This window comes from Ciconia boyciana, chromosome 6 (assembly GCF_034638445.1).
Source record: "Ciconia boyciana chromosome 6, ASM3463844v1, whole genome shotgun sequence".
Lineage (NCBI taxonomy): Eukaryota > Metazoa > Chordata > Aves > Ciconiiformes > Ciconiidae > Ciconia > Ciconia boyciana.
Genome location: NC_132939.1, coordinates 41345725 through 41371484, shown reverse-complemented (window position 1 = coordinate 41371484; position 25760 = coordinate 41345725). Strand labels below are relative to the sequence as shown.

Sequence of the window (25760 nt, the reverse complement as noted above, 5' to 3'; positions counted from 1 at the left end):
TTTCATTCTTCCCTTCCTAGGCTTTCTTCAAACTAAGGCAAAATGTTTTCACAATAAGCAAGACCTGTCATTGTACAATATTTGTATTTGGGGCATATTTAATATGCAATCTAGATAACTGTTGTAGCTTTTGCTCATACTCTTTTTTTTGGACCGGGATTTTTCTTTGTGTCATTATTCTGTTTTTGCTGGTTTTCTTCTTGATGTCATTTCCTGAATTTTATGCTAGTGTGTTGGTTTATTGTGTTCTACTGCAATCTATCCAGTATTTCTTAAAATCAGAAAGTTGATATTATAATGTTGTGCTATGATGTACGCTTATCGGGAGTTAGACTTCTAACTCACAAAACAGCAAATAAAAACAGAGGAATTCCTCAGATAAAAGGGGAAGAAAAGCAAATTCCTTCTGCAGGTCTTGTAATTTTTGCATGACTGACAGAAAAACACATTCTGATTACTATGCTGTCTTGCTGTTTAATATATTCGATATCTATTTTTAGCATTTGGCTAACTGCAAGGGAAGTTTAGGTCCAGAAGAAGTTAGAAGGTCTGCCCTGACACTGGTAATGGGTGCCTTGGAAAGCAATAACCCACTCCTAAGATGTGCTGCTGCCGAGTGTTTGGCCAGATTGGCACAGGTGGTTTCTGACAGTGCCTTCACTGCTGGATTAGCACAAGTCAGTTTTGACAAGTAAGTTAAAAAAAAAGTGTGGTAAGTTACTGGTTGAGTTTATAAAAATGTTTGAGAAATCGACCTGGCCTCTATTATGATAATTTTTAAAAGCTGATTTCCTTCAAGAATTTGATGTCACTTCAGAAATTAACAGGAATAAGCACTGCCTGTCTTCTGTGTGTATTTCTTAGTTTTGATGATCTTTAAGAAGATTGTCTAAGAAAGCATGTAGATTTTCAAATAAAATAAATTGGCTGCTGTTCTAGCAACATCATTTAAGTATATCTAAAATATTCTTGGTACGTCCTTCAGATAAGAGATTATAAATGAACTTAGAATTTTGGCAATATAACAATGTCTAATAAAATATTTTGCTGATTATGTACTAGAAATTCCATTTGTAGATGTGCTTATTACATAGCATCAGTCTTGGTGATTACACTAACACCTTTCTTTCCTTATAATTAATAGGCTAAAATCTGCTAGGGATGTGGTATCAAGAACAGGTCATTCTTTGGCTCTGGGCTGTCTGCATAGGTACCTAGGAGGAATAGGTTCTACTCAGCACCTGAATGCATGTGTTGGAATCCTTTATACTTTATCTCAGGACAGTACTTCTCCTGATGTACAGGTACTTGTCACTTATCTAAAAATGTTATGTTACAAATGAACTGATTTATATTCTGGAGTATAAGTTTTTTCTTGTAAGAATAACACTTCACAGCCTCTTAGGTGTACCTCACAGGTGATGGCTGGAGCGCAAAGGCAATGAAAACCATAGCCGCTGCTCAAAATCCACCTTCCAAGAAAGAACTGTGATGAGATATGGGAGGTTCTTATTTAATGATCAGTGAGGCTGATAAGGCTAAGACATGCTGGCTTCAAAAACAACATCTGATGTTTTAGGGATTGATTAATTACATGTTCACCTGTATCTTAACCTTGACTAGACAGTACCTAGGTTTTTTTGTTCATGTCAGTTTTTGTCTCTGCTACGATGTTTACCTCACAGCATTTTTTGTTGAAGGGTTATGTAGTAAATACCAGGGATTTGTAGAATGTGAATGCTGTAGAACTTGGTCAATATACTTCCTTGAATAAGGCAAGATGTTTTGAAGACTAATTCAAATTATTTCTCTGTGGCTAAAACTGTTACCTATCTGAATAGCTTTAAGAGACGTTGAGTGTATTCCATGTAATTGTCTAAATCTGAGTTAAATAATTTTTTTAAGCTTTATCTACAATATCTTTACACAGAGAAGAACTGTATGTTGGCATGAAACAGATGTGGCTATTGGTGCAAAGTAACGGAGACTAAAACAATATGTTGTTTCAGCAACTGTGTTGTATTTTTTCCATAATTCTCTTGTTCTTACACATGGAACTATAAGAAATTTTACAAAGAGTAGAATGTATCTGAGGAATAATAATCACTATTAAATTAATTTACGATTAGATTTTTTTTTTAATTAACAATTAGAAATTTAAAATGGTTCTTTCATTGCAGAACATACAGTTCCTTGTAAAATATTCAAAATGGCTTATTAAGCATCAGGTTCTTAAAGTTTCTTTCTATAACCTCTCTATTTGTCCCTTTGGAACCTAAAAGTGCAACTTTTATTACACTTCATTACTGAATTTCACTTGAACTATCACATTATGAAAAGATCTTCTGTTCATTCTATCATATAGACGTTACATGAATGCTTTTCTTATTTTACAGGCATGGGCACTACACTCTCTGTCACTGATAGTAGATTTAGCTGGCCCCTTGTATCACGTGCATGTGGAACCTACCTTATCTCTTGTTCTCATGTTGTTGTTGACTGTGCCTCCTGCTTATGCTGAAGTTCACCAAAGCCTTGGTCGCTGTTTAAATGCACTTATTACCACGCTGGGCCCTGAGTTGCAAGGTATGCAACATACAATAGTGTCAGCTTTGTTTGGTTTAGTAACAAAATTGCTAAACATGGTTTGAATGTGTAATTCAAATTTTGTCAACAAATAAGTGCATGCTAAGTTTTTTCCTCGTTGTAAGACAGTATTTCACAGGCCATGAGTTTATCCAATCAAGATGATGTGCCTGCTAGTTTTCAAAAAATAGTGTCTCTCTTTGACATCTTTTCCTTTGTTTGAACTGGTTCTCCAAGCCTTGCCTTGGGCTGAAAATTCTTAGATTTAGGATGAAAACAGAAGGTATCCATATTTCAAGAGTCAGTCTATGTCTTAGTTATGATGCAGACATTTAAAATTTGCATCTAAATCAACTTTTAAGTAGCCAGACACTGAAATTTCCAGAGAGTAATGTGACCGTTACTCATTGATACCAGAGTATAACACAGATATAGAAAGCATCCGTCAAGAGGATGAGCGTTATGTGTGGCTTGGGAAGAAGACATGTTATCATGTTTTGAAAAAAAAAAATAAATTATGTTTTAAAAACAAAAACCTTTTTTTCTTCCAAATATAGGCAGCAGTACAACAGTTTCAGCCTTAAGAACTTCCTGCCTCCTGGGCTGTGCAGTGATGCAGGATAATCCTGACTGCCTTGTTCAGGCTCAAGCCATCTCTTGCCTTCAGCAGCTTCACATGTTTGCTCCTCGACATGTCAACTTGTCTAGCCTTGTAAGCTGCCTATGTGTGAGTATACGTTTACCAGTCTATATCCTCATATTTTAAAACATTTTGTTCAGAAACACTTAAAAAATGCAGATGCTTCTTCAAGCAGAGAAACTGATCATTGTGTAGGGGTGAGGTGTTTCATATCCTCCTACAGGCAAGTATTCTCTGTTTTGGGGGTTTTTTCTCCCAGTTTCTGCTTCCCCTTTAGAGGATGAGCACATTCTGTAGAAATCTTGGCCTTCTGAACTGCCTGCAAGTGCATTCTGCTGCTCTTATTAAGGCCAGTTGTCTGGCAGGATATACCATCCATTACAACTTTGTGCTGGATTTTTACCAGCTATTTTATGTTGGCCAGTTTTTTTCCTCTGCTGCTTCTTTGTCTTAGGTGAAGGATTGATTTAAAAAAAATTGTGCATACTAATTGCTGAGAATTGTTTTGTTTGGGTTTGTTTTTTCATGATGGTTAAAAATTGTAGATTTCTCTATTTTGTAATTTCTGTACCACTAATGTTTCAGTGTACTGACTTCTTGGCAGTCAGTATAAAAATTTCTGACCATTACATAAGTAATAGTCAAACTAGGTCTTTGGAAAAATAAACAAAACTCTTTTTCAGCCCTATTTGACAAAGAGGTAGGGGTTTTTGTTTGATTGCTGGTTTTTTGTTTTGTTTATTTTTTTTTTTTTTTTTTGTGTGCCCCCCCCCGCCCCCCCCCCCCAGTCTCTCTGTCTGTGAATAGCTGCTCTTCTGAAGCACTTAGTTCTATGAAGAAAGCAATAATAATTTTCTGGTAGTTATTAGCCTTGGTGGGTTTTCAGGGACTAGCTAGGGGGGTTTTTTTAGGTTGGTTTGGTTTTGTGGTGTTTGTTTTTTTTAAAAAAAAAAAACACACCATCTAGTCTCCCTGTAAATCAGAGAGAAACAAAAAACCACAGACAATAAAGTATGGTGGGGGTTTTTTAGTCTCTCTTGCCTATCTTAACACAGTTCTTATTCACATCTTCCCCTGGGTAGCACTTGTATATTGATAGTAACCCTATATTGATTTTGTATAAAGTTTGGATTCCTTCCATTTATCTTTATTCAGTTTGACTAGAAACATAATTGTGGGAGCCAGGAAAAATTGAAGGAGAAGCTTGTTCAGCCCCACATTGTTAGGCATTGGATATACTAGTTGCAGAAGAACTGGAACTCATCTGAGTGTTCTTTCTTTTAACATATACCAGCTATAGTTTTCTCTTCTCTGGGTAAACTAAGTTTTTCTTACAGTGATAAAATCACAACAAATCATGTAAGTCACTCTCTTGCTCAGAGGATGTATTAGCATTTGGGATCATATGTAAGTCCATGTACAGTCTGCTTCCACATACAGTACGTTGTCTCTAACAAATAGCAAATACCTACTAATAAAGAGGGTGTCATAATAAAGTTGTCTTGTCTATACGATATTCCTGATTTTTATTGTTTTTACAAATTGTCTCAAAGTACTTCATACAGTACTTTATGAACTTTATAACATTAAATTACTCAATTAAGAAGAAGCATGGTTCCTGGCTCGAGTGTGTGTGTTCGTGCATCTGTACACGTGTGTGTGTTCACCTCTACCCCAGAAATGATTGTGAGCTTCACAGGGGAGGAGTCCACCAAAGTCAGTGGCCTTACATGGATGAACTTTTCTCATTCTCATGAACTTGTTACAGAACTATGGCTGACACTGACAATTCAGTAAACGTCAACAGGTCTCTCAAGAGTGTCATAAACAAAGAAGGTTTGAGTGTGTGCTTTGCAGGTCTGTGAGAAGATCATTGCACAAGCAGACTTCTGCATTTGTAAAACTCACCACCCATCCATGTAGTTTCCACCCACTAAAGCACCATCTCACTGGGGAAGCAGAATAAACTATTGGACTGGACCTGAAATCTGTTGTTGGCTTGCAAGGTGACCCTCAGAAGTCATTCTCCATGAGTTTAAATTTCTGCAAGTGGAGAACAAGGTGTGACTGTCCTCCTTTGCAATGCATTTTGAAGCCTTAAGGGGAAGTAGAGTATAAAAGCTGGGCACTAGATACTGTGGATAGTCACCACTGCGTTCTTTATTTAAGGCAGAAAAACAGGAGAGGCAAAGAATCTGGGGTCAGATAAGTGATCTTTTCACCTTCTGTCCATAGAAACATGAATTCTCACTCATAAAATCTTGAAAACAAATGTGCAAAGAATTTTAATTTTTTGTAAGTAACATTTGACCCAGTTCCCCTCTCCACCCTTTTTCCCCAAGGTTTCTGGAAAATTTCTATGTCTTCAAACTTGTGTTTTTAAAATTCTGTAATAGACATTCTCCTTCCCCCCCCCCCACCCCCCCAATTTTTCCTCTTCTTTTCTTTCTGTTTCTCTCTTCTTTTCTTTCTGTTTCTCTTTTCTAAGTAAGTGTAGCATGCTAACACATTAGGCATGCTAACACAATTGCTGTGAGCAGCTGTGAGCTGCCTCCTCCACCTGTCTTCCCACCCCCTAGAGCATGAGATAGTTCAGGTCCCCAGAGTATTTAGACCATTCAGTTTGTGGCTATGCTAGCACTAACAAAACATGACTCAGGCAATGGATACGCAACTTCACTGGCTTGGCTTTTTTTTTTTTTTAAATTGTGTTCATGTGGCTGTCATTATCTAGCTTCCCTTCTTCAGCTTCTGAAAGTATTCCTTGTTTGTCAATTGGATCTTTTTTCGCAGGGCTTTGCATCTAACAGCAATGCTTATCCTGTCAGTTAAATTCTTGGTTCCAGCAGAATAGAAATTATAGGCTTTTAATCATGTCTAACATTAGCTCTAAAGCTAACTTAGGTGAGCGCAGACTTCTAAAGAGGTTATCTGTGTAAGCTTATGATGTAGTGAACACCAGTTTTCAGCTGCAAGATATTAGATATTTTGGAACATGATAAGTATACAATGTCAATAACTATGCTGTGCTGTTGTCTTGGTACTGTTTAAATACTAATTTTAGGGGCAGCAATTTAAGTGTGTTCAACATTAAATATAAGATAAATGAACGAAGCAAATTAGAGTTTTGGTATGTTTGAGATAAGATTCTGAATTTTAATATATGCTGAATTTACATGTAACGGTCTCCATGTGTGGTTGGTATCACTGTATACTTGTATCTGTATTTTGGTTTTGTCATGACTGGTTTGTCATTTGTTTTTGTGCAGGAAATCTTGTTGGATAATTCTGTGTTGGTAGGTCCCTGTGCCTTGTTAATCCTAAACTTTTGCAGTGGTGTTTTTTATTTCATCTTTTATCTTTTCCTTTTAACCATTTTAATGTAATTTCTTTTAGCATGTCAAGTGACATTTGATTGTCATCCTAACCAGACCCTTCCTAACTTTCTGAAGATGGCAGATGTACATTTCATTTATGTGCTTAGTGAGGCATAATTTTGTTTTTAATGTGTTAAGCACAGAAAGGGAACTGTTTGTTCATTTAAGTTTGTATGTGATGCTTGCATTTTGTGTCTGTTATTTAGTCCTGTCCCCTGCTTAGAATGTGGGAGAATGAGAGAGATGCAAAATATGCATCTTGCATTATTCAGTAGCCTGAATTGGATCTTCTGTTTTTCCCTATTAAAAATGAGCACGCAATTTTTGCATGTCCAACTTGAAGTAGAATGTGTAGCCTGCTTGCATAAATGTTGCATTAAAAGCCTCACTTGTTGTTTTTAAAGTTTCAGTTAAAGTATCTTGCAGACATACTTATTGAGTCAGGTTTCTTTTCTTTTAGAAGAATTATGCAGAGAGTGTATCTTTGTGTGTAGTAAATATGTAATTCTGAGTATTGTAGATTCATGTGCATGCATAGAAATTCAGAAGACGAAGCTTAGTTTTGTTAACGTAACAAAGCTGAAATTCTGTATCACTTACTCTTTCTGTCCTTAAGTTGTTCTCTTTAACTGTATATTAACTAATATATATCAGTCATTTTGACTAACATATATTGATCTGTTGCTGACAAATGAGGAGCACAACCTTACTGCAAGGTTTCCCTGCAGCAGACACTCAGCTCTATTTTAAGGATAGTGACAGCTAAGGGTACACAATTGCTTAGTTGTAGAGAATAACTTTTTTGATGGTAACCTAAATTTAATTTAAAAGAAGCTGCATAAATATTGGTGTAGCCATCTTGCCTGGCCACACAGCTGGTTCATTGTATCTTTGGGATCCCCTTCAGAATGTTCTTAAAATTGAAAGCAAGCAAATAAAAATCAGAAAGCTTCACTCTAACAAAACAAACTTGAGGCTATGTCTTGGGTTTTTAAAGTGTTTTTCCTTGTTCCTGTAATAATGAATCTATTATCATGTATTTTTCAGTATAAAAAACAAACACTGGCCTGGTGGTGTTAAAATATGGTGATGCTGTAAACCTTTTTGCTAGAAACTGCTCAGAAGAGCTGACTTGTCTCAGTGTGATACATGCACCAGTAACTCTCCCCCTTCTTCTCACCTTCTCTAAAACATAGTTTAATGTAATCTGAGTATATAATATTTTTTGCGATGAAATTGCAGCAGTGTTCTCTTTGCCTTTTCTTATAAACTTCCTTTCATGCATGGAGTTCGGATTTTCTAAAGTGTGATTGACTGTCTCACCCTTGGTAACATTGCCATTTCTCTAGTTACATCTGAGGATGATTTGAGTAATTTTCTCTTGCACTGAGTTTTCAAGCCCATTATATATACCCTGTAGTCAAAGAATAGTGTTAATTGTTCATTGAGACCATGATTCAGCTGTCATTGAAGTTAATGGGGGTCTTTCTACTGATATCAGTGGGAGTTGGATCCAGCCTCAAACCAGTCTTATAAGTTACCTTTGGAGAGAAAATGTTAAAAGTACTGATATGTTAAAATTGATTATATGAGTTGCAAAACCTTTCATTTGGGGTAAAAAAAAAAAAAAAGCTGAGCAAAAATAGCATCAATTACATGCTTACTGACTTCATGGATTTGTCATAACTGCAGTTGTTTAGAAAATACCGGCCTTACTGAGGTATCACTATAAAGGTTTGTTAGCCATCTTACTGTTTCTTCTTGCATGTTTCAGGTGAATCTCTGTAGCTCATACTTACTATTGAGACGTGCAGTGGTAGCTTGCTTACGTCAGCTTGTGCAAAGAGAAGCTGCTGAGGTATCAGAATATGCTGTTGCATTAGTTAAAGAGAGCAGAGAAGATTTTACTCCAGGTAACGTATTGAAGTTTTGAGATCAAAGAGCTTGACACATTGGTAGTGAATTTTAAACACCCTCTCCTATAGGTGTGAAAACTTTGCTATGTTCTTGAAATCTTTAACTCAGAAAGGTTTTCTGCTTCAGTTCACTATATAGTACCAAATTATGGAAGCATCCAAACCCTTTCTTAGTGATAAAATGAAGATACTATTGCTTTTCATATACTGTAGATAGTAAGGGTCACTAAATGAGAAAATGCAAGTGGAGTTCCAGAGAAACCTAAGCCTATCTAGCTAGTAGCTGTCATAGTAACTGCTTCATAGTCCTCCATTTTACATGCATATTCATAATTTTATTTTCCCACATAAATCTCTTCTTAAATTAAAAATCTGTCATTGAGGAAAGGTGTACAATACCTGTTGAAGAAAGTTTCTCTTGACTCTTTGAAGAACTAACTCTTTGAAGAACTAGTTAAGTAATGATTAGCTGGGGTCCCTAGAATTTTTAACTTCCTAAAGGTTTGGGTTTTCTGCTAAAAAGCCTGAGAATGATTACTGGTTCATCCTCATGTGCCTTCCTGTGAGGGGATGGTGGTAATAAATTATTTCACTTTGAATTTCAATTCAAGCTTATTTGGAAATTCTCAGAAAAGGTCGACTATAGCCATTTGTAAAACTGCTGATTTTTAATATTGGTAATATTGAGCAAATAAAAATTGGCCATATTCATTTAACAAATTATTTCCATGTGTCTGGTTTTGAGCTTTGTTGGAGAATAATTTTAACTTCCCTTTCAAGTTAAAACATTGGTTTAGTATTACTGTATGAGTGAGGAATCAGATGGACAAAAGTAATTTTTTTTTCAGGAGCTCAGACGCTATGGTGATGGTAATGCTGTGAAATTCAGAGTAGGATTCCTTTTTTTTTTTCCTTGGGGTAACTTTCTTCCTGTTGTTAGTATGTTTCTGTAAAAGTTCAAAGTTTGTTTTGTACTTAGATGATTTAAACATGGTATTAAAGCAATGAATACTATTATTTCGAAAGTATTTCAGGGCTAGATACTTGTTCACAAGATACTCTGTGTGCAACCTTCAGTGGGGTTTCTGTGGTCATTACTGCAGTTTTGTGATGTATAGCATTCAGCTCACAGACTTTGCTCTTAGCAGATGTTAACATCAGAGAAATAGGCCTGGAGGGGGCATTGCTGGGCTTGCTGGACAAAGAATTGGATGAAAGATTGTGCCAAGATATCAAAGAGACTATGACTCATATGCTTACTTCAATGGCAGTTGAAAAGCTCTCTTTTTGGCTGAAGCTTTGTAAAGATGTTCTTGCTGCCTCAGCTGGTAAGTCCTAATACACTATATTTGAGAACACAATGAAAATAAGGCCTGCAGCAGTACAGTATGTCATTGAGGGAAAGTATTCTTGTTTCTTGAATGTTTGACATTTATGAAGTGTATCATTGTCCTTCATATTGAAACACTGGACCCTTAGTTCTTTCAGAAGGTATATGACTTTCTCCCTTCTGATTGCCTTTTCCCTATTCAACAAACTTTTGTAAACGTTCTATTATGTCTTGCCTGTTCATTTTCTTATTGATTTATACTCCTAATGTTAACTTATTTCCATATCAGAAATGGAAAAGCAGAATACATTTGAGCTTGTGCAAGTACCTACAGGAAAAATATTCAGACCCTCTCTTCTATTAATAATAGGAATGATGCAGACCGACTATATAATAATGAAACTCCTGAGCAGATAAAATTAATTACTGTGCTGAATATGGGGGGTGGGGGGGGTGGGGTAGGGAATTTCTTTTACCTGCAGTGCAGGAGGAAAACTTCTTGGATTTATATTTTTTGATTTGGAAAGGTACTAGCTTCTAATGTGTCACACTTATTTTAGAAGGGTTTTTTTTCTTTCACTTCTTTCACTGCAGTTCTTAATTTACTTTTGTGGTATTGATCTTGTCTTCCAGCAAGTAATATCAACCAAATGCAGACAGTTTTGTTACGTTTTATTTTTAATTCTAGCATTTACTTTAAGACACCAAGGTTGAAGGGAGTCATAGTGAATAGGAGGCTAGAGATGGACTTTGAAGAGATTTTCTTATGAGTCCTTCTGTAGTTTTCAGTTACAGTAAGAAAGAATATTACATTTCTTCTTTTTTTCCCCCTGTGTCCTAAATACAGATTTCAATACAGTAGCTTCAGTAGATACTACTCAAGAAGAGGAAACTGCCAAAGTGGATGATGCATCTGTATTAACATCAGACACCGATGAGAGGTTCCATCCTTTCAGTAATCCACGATGGTCTACCAGAGTTTTTGCTGCAGAGTGTGTTTGTAAAATTATAAGCCAGTGTGAAAATGCAGGCAGTGCACATTTTGACATAACTTTGGCTCAGGAAAGAAAACAACGTGATTCAAGAGGTATGTGTTAAGCACTGAAAGAATTTCACAGAATGCAAAGCATGCTTAAAATAAATGTTAGCTCTTTGCATCTTAATGAAATTCATCATAAATATGTTGTTTGTAATCGTTGAAACCTTTAATTACTCTGATTAGAAGCCTATATTTATTAAGGTGTAGAGCAATTTTTATTTGCCAAAATATTGGCATATCACTGCAGCATTTACACTCACTTTCCTCGTTATAGTACCATGGCATACGTGTAGGAAGCCATTGTTTCTGCATAAGCATTGGCAATCAGAAGTGATAGCTGGCACCAGCCTACCACATCACAGTTTGGTATCTGGGAGTATGACTAAAAAACATAACTTTTTTTCTTTCCATAATTTGCATAATTACCAGTAGAAACACAGTGCAAATTTTCAGTATCTCTCTATGTTTATCTGGAGGTGTTTTCCTCAAAACTCTTAGAAAATCTGCCTTACACATAAAGATATTTATGCTTTATTCTAAGGTGGGTTTTTTTGTTCTTTTTACATTCAAATGGAAAGGAGCCTAGATCAGCTAACATAAGATATCCAAGTGAGACTGTTGTATGTGTAAGCTGCCTTAAGTGAATCCTCGATATGTGGTAAGGTAAAATGTAAAATATACATTTTGAAAATGTTGGAAGCAGTCTTATAAAATATATTATGTCTAAAGCTAAATTTAATAAAACTGTTTCCTTTTTAATTTCTGTTTCCTCTTCAGATGACTTTTTGGTATTGCATTTAGCTGACTTGATCCGTATGGCTTTTATGGCTGCCACAGATCATAGTGATCAACTTCGTCTTTCTGGACTTCAAACGTTGCTAATTGTTGTTCGGAAGTTTGCAGCTGTTCCAGAACCAGAGTTTCCAGGTCATGTTATTCTGGAGCAGTATCAAGCCAATGTAAGCACTATTGCTAATAACTTAGAAAAGTTTAGAGTTACAGTTAATCACTAAAATAAGTTTGCTTTTTGCAGTGTATAGTGCTTGAGTTGGGTTTCAGTTAGTTACTGAAACTATTAATTTCTTTGGCCTTAACTTCCTTAGAAAGCATCTTTTCAGTTGATATATGTTTTAGCCCCAAAGTTTTTAAAGTTGCAGCATTTTTCCCTCTTCCCTGTTTGAATACAGTGAAAAGAAAATAGAACATTGGGGTTTTTTTGGAAAGCATTGGTTTCAAAGTGCAGAAGTATTGCAAGAAATATTAGGAACAACTATAATTTAAAACTCTGCTTAGAAATAAGTAGCCTTTGCAAACCAGAGATCACACTAGGAGATCTTCGTCAATAAATAAGCTAGAGGAGGTAAAAGCATGGATTGTACTCACAAGGTCTATTTCAGTTAAGTCTTGGTTGAAAATTACAGAAAAGATGTCCTGATCATTTTGCATCCCAGACTGCACTTGCGTTAAATATGACAGGCAGCTGTGTTAAGCCTCATCTGGCTCCCATTCTTCAATTTCTAGCAGGCATTGAATAAGTCAGATCACTTTATCTCATAGAAATGGAGACAACCTGACACTGAAGACATCCTAACCCACTTTGATCTTGCTTTTGCCATTAGAATTCTATTCTACGGGCACTTCTTTGTGGGAAAGGAGAAGTGCCTTGATCTAGTCTGGAACTACCAAGGGAAAAAAAATACACTATCTGTCCTTGCTGTCCAAAACCATCAAGCAGGTCACAAGTAGAGCTATTAATTCTCCTTTTAACCTTCTCTACCCTTAAACTGTGTCTGCTAATACTATGAATAGATCTTCTCATCAACTGTTTCATAGAAGTTGAAGAGATGTGAAGCAGTTAAATATCTAGTCTTTTTCTTGTCAATTTTTTTTCTCATAACAATAACCAGAAATAGATGGATGTAGATTTTCCAGACTTAAGTAATTGGTTCCTGAAATCTTGTTCAGAAGTTCCTTAAATGAAGTCTGAGCTTTAGGGGGTCTTAAGAAACTGTCATTAATTGTCATTAAAAACAACTCCTCTTCACTTATTTTCACAAACTTGTATTTGTAGTACTTATACTACACTTTGTACTTTCATCCTGAAGACCATCAGACTTAAGTCTGAGTTTTCAGATATCAGGTAAAGCAGCAAGGGAAATTTTCATTAGCCTTTGGTGAAATAGCTTTCAACAGTGAGAGGGGGTGAAATCTCTGCAACCTGGTAAGTATATGTTTGTAGGTTCTTTATTAGGCAAACAGGGTTTGCGCTCTCCCCTTCTTTTACTTTGCAAAGCTGACCAACTTCAGCTGTTTGCTTCCTTAATCTGTATTCTTTCTGAGTAAGGAATGAGTAAGGAAATGTCACTCATTAGGTGTCTTACAAGTCTTTCATGGTTTGGAACATTGGTTTTTCTTTTGAGGGCTTCTCATCAAGTCAAGAGTTCAGGAAGGAAGAGGTTTCTGTTTCAGTTTTAGACTGTGCAAAAAACAGAACCAACTTTGAAGACCCCTCTCAAAGAGAACCGTGTCTTCAGTGTAAGCAAAACAAAACAATAAAAGTATGACTGCAACTGTCTCCCTGTTCTTTAACCTTACTGTCGCGGATGGAGTGAGCATGCACTTCACTCGTAAGAGAGAAGTAAAAATATAGTTTATTGATACAGAATAGGGAGTTAACAAAGTTCAATGCGACAGTGTTTTAACAAGATTCGATGGCGAGGCACACTTGATTATTTACTGCATAGAGGACAGGGTCAGACAAAACTGTCAGGGAGACCCTCCCGTTGAGTCATGAGGTTCGGAAGGATCCCCTTGCTTTCTAAAATCCTCCTCAGAGAGGAGTCTAGGTGCGGCTAGATCCAGTCCTAGTCCCAGACTTGGTCAACGGTTTATATCTAAAGGATTATATATGCGCAATCAATCCTTTATATCACTTAGCTAAGATTTCAAAGTTTAGCATGCTATTAGTCACTTACCGAGGATCTGTTGCGGCAAGGAATCTCTCAGCCTCGAGGAGTAACCTTGAGAGGCGTCCCTGCTCAAGGGGAGATCCTGGCGTGCAGCCTGCTGCCGTGCAGGAGAGCTCAAAGGCCTCTTGGGCTGCTCACTATTTATGGGAATAAGACGATTGACCCATAGTCATATTTGCATGCCGACCACAGGTTTTAGTTTCTTCGGTGGGCGCATGGCACAATAGCCCTAGGCTATTGTGTTGTTATCTGTCTCCTGAATTCACTTTGAGCCGATGCAGCCATCGTGACCAGATGCATCCATTACAATCACCACTGGTGGTTATCACCTAAGCAGGGTTACAGGAGATAAAGGTCGGGGGCAGGGGAAGCACACCGTCACACTTACTGAAACTGTCTGTGCAAAAATGAAGAGGAAACTTCCCTTATTAACGAAAACTGCAACAAAGCCTGCTTATGAAAAGTAATTATTTAGTTAATTGTTCACTATGTATTAAATGTTGTATAACTTCTCTTTAGGTTGGAGCAGCACTTAGGCCTGCCTTTGCTCCTGAAACTCCTCCTGATGTCACAGCAAAAGCATGTCAGGCAAGTGTTGAAAGTCAGAAGTCTTAGGTAATAGACCCTCTGAAATTTTCTTTTTCCTTGATACTCCACACAAGAAAAAGGAAATAAGTCATCTTGCCTCAAATCCTCAATGCCCACAAAATGTCACTTATGTTACCTCTATATTGTAACAACTGAAAGATTTTATGCACTTTAAAATCTGTTGAGAAACTTTGTGGCAGCTGATACTTTGGCTGTTATTTATGACATCCCTCTAATGTTTTTGTCTTTCATTACTTATGTATACTAAACTGTAATGTCATTTAACATTGATTATTATCCGAGAGTAACTGTACCTCAGTAGAAATTAAATCTGATTTTCGTAATTTTACAGATGGAAAAAAGAGTATCCAGTGGTGTTTGACTCTCGTTTCTCACTATTTCTGTTTTATAACACTAGGTATGCAGTGCCTGGATAGCAAGTGGTGTTGTAAGTGATCTTAATGACCTTCGAAGGGTTCACCAGTTGCTTGTATCCTCTTTGGTAAAGGTGCAGGCTGGGAAAGAAGCACAAAGTCAGCAATATAATGAAAGCACCTCAACTATGGAGATACTGGCTGTGCTTAAGGCTTGGGCAGAGGTTAGTGGAACAGCTCTGTAATGATAGTCTTGATATCTGGTAGGTAAGTTAGAACCTTTCAGACAGAATGGTTTTGGGAATTTCTTACATGCTTCATTAAATAGAAGTTGTTGGTCCTTTGCTTTGCTTTGATACCTCTGAACAGTACATGAACTTTGTAAACTTGACAAAAGCACTGCCAGTTAAACTGTTTGTATTATACTATATATTAAGAAATATGTCTAGTACTTAAGAAATATGAATTTCTTAACATGTTCTAATGTTTCAATATTAATTTTAAATTGGCGTGGTATAAATGGCTATGGTGATGGTCCACTGAACGTACCATTTTAAATAGGTATCATTTTTCTCATTGTCTGTTGGCATTTAATTTCTTACAGGTAGTTCTTGTGAGTTAACAATGTCAGTTCAGTACTGCATTGGCTAACTGCCTTAAAGTCAGCTCACGTGAATGCCTGTTTTAATACATGTAAATGCAAGGTTAGATATTTAAAAATAAAAAATGTGAACAATGTACATAATATCTAGAAGATGTGTCTTAGAAAGCACTGATAATGACCTTGGATGCTGACAGTTGATAGCCAGCTAAATATGAGCATGTTATGTAGTTAATATGATATTTCTGTATATAACCAGGGAGCTATTTCGAAGGAGAAAGCAAGCAATAGATAGCTTTTATGTGAACATTTGTAGAAAAACATACCAACCCCTGGTGTCCATACTTGAGAAAGGATATTGGCAAAATAGGAAAGCCATTGGAGAAAAGCTAGCAAGTGGGAATAAAAAATCTTGAAAACATGTTTACACTGAGAGATTTAAGTAGATCAGTCTATTTAATCTATTCAGGAAAAGATCAGGTGCTGTGATTAAATTTAAAATTATTATATGGAGAAAAGGTTTTTAATGGCATATAACAATAACCTATGACTGGTCAGAAGCTGAGACAAAATTCAGACTAGATGTGAGGCTCAACTGTAAGAAGTGAAGATCTGTAGATTGTTCCAGTCTATAATTAAGATCACTGGAAGTCTTCAAAGCAAACTTTGTATAAACTGGATCTTGGATATGAGAAACTATGACAAAGTAAACCAGGGATAAGCTTTTGTGACCTGTAATTTACAAATATTTCACTTAAGCCTTAGGCAGTTCCTTCTCACTTAGGATCTTGCCTATTTCTTCTTTCCAGAATTTGAAGGAATTCCCCATCCTGTTGTGGGGAGGAGTGAGAGAGTGGCTTGATGGGTGCTCAGTTGCTGGCCTGGGTCAAACCACTACAACTAGCCATCTTGAAAAAGATACAGAAATTGTAACTGCAGGAGATAGCTACTCACAAAAGCTAACTTTAGATTAGCTGAACTGGTCTCCTGTGTATCCTTTATAGTTGAGGAGAAGAGCTTCCCTGCAGGGGCATTTTGGAGAGACTAAAGAGGGCTGCTGGTCTGAAACATTCTCAAGCCTATATTTTTCAATAACGAGAGAGGCATCTAGGGAAATTGACCTTCTCCCATTGAAGTTAACCTATTGATGGTAACACCCGAAGTTTGCAAATGATGCAAGACTGTACTCGTCATTCTTTACTGCTAACACAGGGGTAATACATAGTTTTGAGAAGCTGGTTGCAAGTGCAATATGCTATTTCAGTTAAAAGAAGATTTAGGAATGATTTGACTGTGGTTTCAGGATCATGATTGTAGGTATATTATTTGATAATAAGTTCTTCAGTCTTGTAGCTATAACTATAACAGGGTTTGATGGTTGGAAGCTGAAGCTGGACAAGTAATATATTAATGTTTAAGAGCAGGGAAGTTAACTGCAGCTATGTTTAGGGATTTTAGTAGGTTTCCTTTTATTGGAACTCTTGCATCAAGATTAGCTGGGGGAGTGGATTCAGAAGGTTTAGAAAATAAGTGCTTTTTCACCCATGCCTAATGGACTTGAAGCAGAAATAGATTCTAGGAAACCTCATGCCCGCTCAACAGGCAGTCACACTAATGATCACAGTAGTTTTCCAAGTGTTAATATTTGTAAATCTCTCTCCAAATATATAAACAGGTTTACATAGTTGCAGTTGAAAAGCAGAAAAATCAAAGTGATGCACACAATCACTGTTTAAAAATTGCCAACTCTGCAGAAGAAAGCTATAGAGATGTAACATCTTCAGCCAGTGGACTTCTGGACTTAGTACAGGCAGATCTTGGAACACTGAACAAGCTCTGGCTTGCTGCACTTCAGGATTTTGCTCTCTTAACTTTGCCTTCAGAATATGCATCACAACTACCTGCTGAAGGTAAGAAGGCAAATCAATTGTATTTTCATAGGTCACTTGTAAGTGCACATCATTAATGTCCTAGCTGACTTGTGTTAAGATCACAGTAAGATTAAATTGTATAGAGAATATGCATACTTGTGTACCTATCTAAAGATAAAGACTGCTTTTGAGAACAGAGGTTTCACTGATGTGAGAAGTTGTTTGTTTGGTATTCTTGTTTGTTGTGTAATTATATGATTGAAAGAAGAAAAAGGTGATTGTATTGGATTCTATCCAAATAAATCTAAATGAAGTGCCCTTATTAGCCTGAATTTTAATATTGCCCGTATTTAAAAAAAAAAAAAAAGTCATACATAAAATACAGTAAATATGATGCCAATAAAAAGAAGAATCCCCTTTTATAAGAATGAGAAAAATATGGTAGTTGAAAATAAATGGCATCCTTAAAACTATAACTTCTCTTCTTGCAGGTGGTACATTTTATACAGCAGAGACAATTGAAAATGCCAGACCTCATTACTACAACTCCTGGGCACTGATACTTTATGCTACAGCATTATGGCTTACTAGCACAGGTTTTATCGCTGTTGATCCAGATGAAGGAGTTATTAATCTCTCTAGACCTGTCACCCCAACTACAATGTGTCAAGATTCTTCTACCAGGCCCTTGATGAAATCTCCTGAGGATGTGAATACTGACAGATTTCATCTTATCTTGGGTTAGTGAGTGCATAATCTGTCTAGATGCTGTAACACAAAATGTCATTTTTAATAGATAAAACCGTTAGCAAACAAAGATTTAATTATTCACATTTAACTGCATCGTTGAATATTGCATCTCTTAAAAAAATATACAGTCAGAAGAATTTTAAGTCCTAGTGAGAAAATTGTAAAGCATTTTCCCAAATGTGGTAGAAAAAACCTTAAGTGTGAGCTAAACAAGTCCTAAACAAGTGCTTAGTGCTCTGCTCATAAACATGCAAGTTCAAGGGTGGATTTTTATCACGGTTGTAGCACTACAATTACAGAGTGTACAGTTTAGCATCACTGAAGTACAGTTTTACATCACAGAATAGTGTGTAGGTTGGAAGGGTTGTGTGGAAGTCATCTTGCCCACCACCCCCTGCTCAAGCAGGGCCACCTAAAGCCAGTTGCCCAGGACCGTGTCCAGACAGCTTTTGAATATCTCCATGGATGGAGACTCCACAACCTCTCTGGGCAACCTGTGCCAGTGCTCGGTCACCTCACAGTAAAAAAGTGTTTCCTTAAGTTCACATAAAGCTCTGTTTAAGCCTCCGCTACTGCAGAGGCTAGTCAGGCAGTTGAATTCAGTCCCAGTTCACTAAATTTGCACAACTAGGCATTTCTGGTTGTATTTTTTTTTCTTTGGTCTGTCTTTTGTATCCTTCTTTTGTAATCCCTTTTTGGAATGGGTTTGTATGACTGAGATGCATATGGCTTCTTTTGAATCCTAGTCTTCCTGCACAGACCCAGCTCCTTTTGAACTCCATTGCTCCCTCAGTTAAAAGTGGGACCTCTTATACAAAAGCTGCTCATTTCCCCTGCTTCCTGTACTACTGGATTAGTGCTTCAAATTTCATATACTTTACCATGGACACCTGGCTTGTTTATTCTGCTTCTGAACATATTCCACTTGTTCATTTTCACATCCTACAGAGGAACTGAAAGAACTTAAAACACGGACGCTTTCTGTTGCGCAGCTGTTCTTTAGTGTACATTGATCAGTTTCCCAAGTCATCACACATTTTGGAATTACAGCTGTACAACTTGGATGAGAATATGGATCACAGTTTATATGAAGTTTATCTCCAATGTAATAAAAAGTCATCTGAAGAGTCCTGAAAGCTCAGAGAAAAGTGATTGTTTTTATCTGCTCTAGGATTGCAAGCTTAGCTTCATGTAATTTACTTAGCTGGTGATCCAGTTGTGGTAGCTGCAATCTTTAGCATTTTTGTAAAATGGGAAGATAAAGCCTTAGCCTTTGAGTTTGTGAACTATTATTTTCTCTGTTATTTTCTTCTCTTACATAAATCAGTGTGATTAGGCAAATATTCTGCTATATACTCATTATGAATTGTCTGCCTATTCATTGGCCCTAGAGTTCAGTGCTTTTACTCAGAAATTGCTCTTTTTAAAAAAAATTATTTATGTTAATAGTCAGTTATAATTGTGTCTTATACTGTCTAGAAGCTGAAGTTCTTTCATTGATTTGAGGGAAATAGAGTTCTTGCCCCAAGATATTAGCAATAGAAGATGAATTCACTTAATATAAAATGCAAATGCTATTTCTATGTCTGCTCAACCTACTGTTAGGTTACTTAGTAATTGACAAAATTAATTCTTAAAATTTCAAGCACATATGGCTTTTTTCTTCTCATGCTTACAGGAATTAGTGTGGAATTTCTCTGCTCTCCTCGATCAGATGCAGCAATGGAGAACATTATTGCCTGCTTACATGCCCTACAGGCACTCTTTGATGTTCCGTGGCCGAGGTCTAAAATAGGTGGTGATCAGGTAATGTCTTAATGATCAAAAGCCCCCCCAGAACTAAGGCATAATTTTAGTTTGAACAGTATCTCTACTCTCTATTGTATATCCAGTAACCTTCAACGCATAAGTAGTAGGTGAATTATATGCTTTACCAAAATCCAAAGCTGTAGAAGGAGGAGAGGAAAAGAGCACAGCATGGAACCTGTAAGAAGACAGTGAGGGGGCAGAGAACTTGAGGGCATTTCATCAGGAAGGAGTAATTAGATGAGTAGGATGAGAGCCAGGTAAAGACAGAATTCCAGGAAAAAAAGTTCTCTTACTCTCTCTGTCAAGGGACAGTTCAATTAATTCTGTTGTAAATATTGAAGATGATAAAAGGAAACTGGACAAAAGCAGTGGTATTTTTAAAAAAAGAAAAGGCAAAACCAAAAAACCCACAACACACCAGTGATCCTAAAAAGAAGCAACGATTCCTTTTTTTTTTTCTTTAAATTAAGCTTTATACCATCCTGTGTGCCATGCAATTGTCTAACACAGCAAAAGTGATAAAGCCTGTGGACATGGCCAGGTTATGCTGACTACTGGTGCTCTCTCCAAGGAAATGCATATACTGTAGGAGGGATACAATGTAGTATCCCCACCTTCACGAGTTAAAAAGCCATAAGATAAAGATTACTTGAGGGTTTTTTAGTAGTTTTAAGTGCCTTATGATTACTGTTTGTATATGTTGTACATGATTACTATTGCTGTACATGCACGTTGTACATGCATATTGTACATGATTACTATTCTGTTGGGACAACTGAGCAGGACTGCTGCTACTGGGAGCTAGGAGCTAGATGTTGAAGAAAATGCTAACTCCTGTGATTGTATCAATTATACTGTGTTTCTTAGTGAGATTAATAAGAGTGAGACTGTTGGCTTTAACAAATATTAACAAGTTTCTAAAATTCCTGCATTAAAATGGGAATATATTAAGCATTTCTTTTACTGTAGGAGTTGGGTGTAGAGCTACTGAATGTTTTGCATCGACTGATACTGACCAGAGAATCACCTGATATTCAGCTTGCTGCCCTTGAAGTGGTTCGGCTGATTGTTTTTGCAGCTCAGGAACATGTGAAGGAAAAGCGGAGAAGTGCAGAAGGTACAGTAGTGTATGAGATGTTGAATACATATTATCAGGGTTAAAGCAATTCTTTCTTGGAAAACTAGATTCTTGAAGGTGATATTCCAAGATGCATCTTAATTGAAGTGTTTCACAGTTGGTGACTACTCCTGGTTTACTTAAGTCAGTCCAGGTGCCTGACATAAGAAATTGGGGTGGTATGATAGATAGCAGGTGGTTTTGGTGGTGACTAGAAGACATGAAGTGAGGAGGAAAACTGGAGAAACTGCAGTTTGGATAGTCTTGTGTGGTGTCAGGGAGGGAGGAGTCTTAGTGAAAAGCTGAGATCAGCTGCAGTAGAGCAACAGAGAGACTCAGCACACACAGCTGTTAACAAGCCAGACTCCACTAGTTACTCTGATAGTAACTTCCTACAGTTCATTTTCTAAAAGAAAAAAAACTGGGAGAAGAATCAAAACACTTACATCAGGTGACATCATATTGGCATAGTACCTCAGCACGTTGTATGCCTAAATCTATTGCACACACTTTTGCTTTTTGACAATCAGTGCATAGTTTGCTTATTCAGAAGGATGGATGTTTGCAGGTAGAACTTTCAATACACATGCATGCACATACATATGTATCAAGACTGTCACTTGGTGATGAAACAGTCTTAAGAAGTGAACTTTTTGGAAACAAGGTACAGACTGCAGATTTCTGCCATATTTCTTCTTTTTGTTTTAGTTGATGATGGTGCTGCAGAAAAGGAAACATTACCAGAATTTGGAGAAGGCAAAGATACAGGAGGACTGGTGCCTGGGAAATCATTAGTCTTCGCAACACTGGAGTTGTGTGTTTGTATTCTTGTCAGACAGCTTCCCCAGCTCAACCCTAAATTAACTTGTAGCCCTGCAGTTCAATCTGGAAAACATCTGTTATTGTCAGAAGATGGAAGCAGACTGGTAGCAGCAGCATTAGTTATTCTCTCTGATGTTCCTGCAATCTGCTCTCCTGAAGGTACGCTGTTTCATCACAAGAAAAGATTAATGAAAGAATATTGGGCTCTTCTGAGCCCCCTTGTTATCACCTAATTTTCTCAGCTGGATAAATCTGGCAGCAAGTTTTGTTGATTTGCTTGTGACAATTTCCTGTTCTAATTATTTTTTTTTTACTGTCAGATTACAAAACAAGTTACAAAACTAAAGCAATTAAAGGAGCACTTTTTCTTTTCCTCCCACATGTAGCAGTGCAATTAATAGATTCATTTTGTACAGGGAAGTATACGATAGCTACATGATTATATTCTACTTGAATTGTCTATTCTGGAATTTATAATGCAGACATAAATTAAATTTAAAAGGGAAATGTATCATGTTACCTTTCACTAAAAGTCATCATTTGAACATTAGAAAACCACTGTAAGGAGTTACAGTTGATTTCTCAGATTAGTTGACTTTTACCCATGATTCATTTTGGATTCACTCCAGACTTTAAGATGGTTCCCCCCCACCACCTCCCAATATCGTATTCATACATATGATCTTTCGATACTGTTACAGCCACACCTATAAACCATTTCTGCCCGACTCCTGTGTTCCCACCTTAGGTATCTGTGTTACACTTTATGCAAATTTTTGCATTTACCAGCCCTGGAAATTTTTTCTTTTTTCTTAATTTGTTCTCCATTACAAGATTCTTCTTCAGGGGATAGCATACTCCAAATGGAATAGTAGGCAGTTCTTCCTATCATTGTAGGCTGATGGTATGATTTCTCTTCTCCATCTGCAACTCATTATTTATCAGTTCAAAGCAAAAGGAAACAAACTTAGCATCACTTAGATCTGAGGGCAACTATCTTGTACGAAAAATAATCTGTGATTTTTCTTTTCTCCCTGTAGTTCTTTTTGTCTTTAGCTGTTCAAGTTATTCCACAAACTAACAGCTTGCAGGATCAGACCAGATGGGATATTTAAACTAGAGAACCTGAGCGTTTAAGCCAGGTGACTAAAATGAGGAGCTTAAGCTTGCTTATACAGTCAGTTGAATAAGGAAGCATCTCCAAAAGTCAACTCATATAATCAAAGAAAAGATAATTCCTGTGTGGAGTTGCATCATTTTTTCCCCTTTAATAGGTAACTGAAGTTATAGTCCTGTGACTACCATGTCTCTTACTTCGGGCACCTGTCATTATATGTATGCATAATAAAATTTTCAAATAAATTATGCTCATGAACTGCATTTCCTACTGAATTCCAAAGTCAATTTTCAGCGACTTGGCTGTTTAAAAATAGAAGGTAGATGTCCTCAGGTTCAGAAAATACTGATGCATATGTCAGAGACATTCATTATTCAACAGGTCTCTCACGAACATCAGTATATTAAAATCTTAAAAACATAAGCATTTTGCTGATTAGGGAAGGACATACGCATATTAAGCCATATGCTTAACTCTGTGCTTTGCTGAATCAGAACTTAAGATAGGAGCAAAACATAAGTATGCAGATTTCTAGATTGTCTCCAATATGTGCAGAATTCTGTATTACTATTAGATTCAAAGACATAAGAATATGCAAAACTGCTATGCCAAGTTATTCCTGCAGTTGTTTTTTTTAATAGTCTCTTATTCTGACAGGTCAACTGTCAGATTCTCAGGGTGAGATGAAGATCCATTCAGTAGGCTGTGGGACAATCTGCTTCTCTCCTTAGGTCTTCCCTTTTCCAAAATATTTGTTAGAGTTTTTTATTATAATTCTAGGAATTTTTGTTACACATTTTTAGTCTGAGATCCTCTTCTTATTAATCTTACTAAATTCTTGACTTTAGTGATTTCCTGGAGCAATGACATCCTTGGCTAACTACACATCATGTGGGAGAAGTATTTCCTCTTACCAGTTTTGAAATTACCCCCTATTAATTTCCTTCACTGCTTTGTCTTCATTGCAAAATATGCTTAGATGCTCATAATTTGTTTTCTACTATTCAGTACTTTGTATACTTCCATACCTTCTCTTCTTCTGCTCCTTAGTGGTTCTCATCTTTCTGTTCTTGCTTTTCTCTGAACATGACATAATTCCACACTTCATATAATAAAATCATCAAGGAGAAGATATACAATGCTAATTTAAAAGGGGAAAAGGTTTAACTTCACTTAAGCAGTCTGACTCCATGTTTGCTACAGCAAGACACATGATAGTTCAAATCTTTCTTCAAATTACCAGTGCCCCCATTCACATAGGTGATTAAGAATGACAAATTACAAATAAAAAAGAGAATCCAAGAAAACGGCTTCAATTTTTTTTTAATTTGAAAGGTACCTGAATTTTTTTAACTTCTGTGAAATTAATTTGCTTTGTTTTACAGGAAGTGTTTCAGTTCTTCCTACTATCTTGTACCTAATTATTGGAGTACTTAAAGAAACTGCTGTGAAATTGCGAGATGGCCAGTTACCTTTGACGGTTGCTGCATCTCTACAAGCTCTTAAAGGACTCTTGTCTTCTCCGATGGCTCGAGCAGAGAAGAGTCGGACTGCTTGGACTGATCTTCTACGTAGTGCTTTGGTCACAGTGCTTGACTGTTGGGATCAAGGTAAGCACAAATTTTGGGTTTGTGTGTTTAAAAAACAAAAGAAAAAATGTTTGGGTGAAAGGTGGTTTGGTTTTATTTAAATTAAATTTATGCACATCTTAAAGACTAATATCTTAGTCACAGGAGAATTAGTTGGCTACCAAGTACTGTTGAAACTATAGTGCAATCTCGTCCCTACAGTTCATATAAGAAGTCATCATCAGTAAAGTTATAAATGTGGGATTGCAGGCTTACCCCTGTATTATGTAGTGCCACAATGTAGTTACATGGTACGATGGTATAAACAGGAGTTATGGCCTCAGTGTACAGTTGAGCATAAAAGACAGCTGTACTGCGTGCACGCTTGCCACAAAGAATTAGTGTCTGTATTGAAGCAAAGGGTATTAAAACAGTAGTTCAAGAAAAAATATTGTCTTAGTTTTCTGTGTGCTGCTTCTTCAACTTCCCAAGTTTGTAGTACTTTTATCATTCCTTATGTTTAATCTCTAAGTTGTTGGAACTTTTGTTTATACTGCTGGGTTTTTAAGTTATAGCAAAAGAATATATGTTCTTAATGCAAATTTTATATTATTCTCAAAATAGGTTGTACCCTAATATGTCATACCAGCTCTTCAAAGATATTTACTGTACTTTTATACAGAGGAACAATGGAATAGAAGTATCCTGTTATTTCTAAATATGCATATAATCACCCCTAAATTCCCATTTTGGCTTTGGCTTTTATTACAGTAAAAGTCCATATCAGTCCATCAGAGTATGTCATGTATTTGAAAAAAGAGATTCCTAAAGAAATGTAGACGTTGATATTTCTATTCCACCTCTTTGTAACACTTGAATTCATAGAATTACTTTTTAATGCAAATCTAACAGACTGCTTGCTTTGTTGATAGTAGATGGGCTTCTCCAAGAACTTGATGAAGTTAGTCTGCTTACTGCTATTACAGTATTTGTTATGTCTACCAGTCCAGAAGTTACTACCGTAGAGTGCCTTCAAAAGCGTTGTATTGAGAAGTTTAAAATAACACTTGACTCAAAAGACCCTCTTGTAAGTACTGGTGAAGTTATAAGAATTTCGGTATCATATTAGAAGGATTCTAGCTACTTTTCTGTTCAGTTGTTTCACTTGTCCTGTGTGTTGATTCCAGTTAATTCTGTCCTGACTATGTGTTGTATTTTAAAATACAGTTTGAACAAGTTAGCAAGGACATGTCCAGCAGTGCATTTTATTGTTTTTTTACTCTGTA

At 36.6% G+C, this 25760-nt stretch overlaps 1 protein-coding gene across 10 annotated transcripts in view; it reads left to right on the top strand.

Moving 5' to 3' along the window:
- The window catches only part of HEATR5A (HEAT repeat containing 5A), a 75426-nt gene that overhangs the window by 46447 nt on the left and 3219 nt on the right, over window positions 1-25760 (top strand). For 4 of the 10 annotated variants that reach the window (XM_072864060.1, XM_072864062.1, XM_072864059.1 and 1 more), the window contains exons 19-36: window positions 501-691; window positions 1145-1304; window positions 2397-2586; window positions 3144-3313; window positions 6496-6522; window positions 8378-8516; window positions 9665-9847; window positions 10697-10936; window positions 11666-11847; window positions 14377-14445; window positions 14864-15043; window positions 17096-17330; window positions 17783-18031; window positions 19720-19847; window positions 20820-20967; window positions 21676-21948; window positions 24292-24516; window positions 25407-25561. In XM_072864060.1, the coding sequence (XP_072720161.1) occupies window positions 501-691; window positions 1145-1304; window positions 2397-2586; window positions 3144-3313; window positions 6496-6522; window positions 8378-8516; window positions 9665-9847; window positions 10697-10936; window positions 11666-11847; window positions 14377-14445; window positions 14864-15043; window positions 17096-17330; window positions 17783-18031; window positions 19720-19847; window positions 20820-20967; window positions 21676-21948; window positions 24292-24516; window positions 25407-25561 (3144 nt within the window). The remainder of the gene's footprint in view (window positions 1-500; window positions 692-1144; window positions 1305-2396; window positions 2587-3143; window positions 3314-6495; window positions 6523-8377; window positions 8517-9664; window positions 9848-10696; window positions 10937-11665; window positions 11848-14376; window positions 14446-14863; window positions 15044-17095; window positions 17331-17782; window positions 18032-19719; window positions 19848-20819; window positions 20968-21675; window positions 21949-24291; window positions 24517-25406; window positions 25562-25760) is intronic. The other 6 variants (XM_072864067.1, XM_072864064.1, XM_072864063.1 and 3 more) reach the window with 6 other exon arrangements.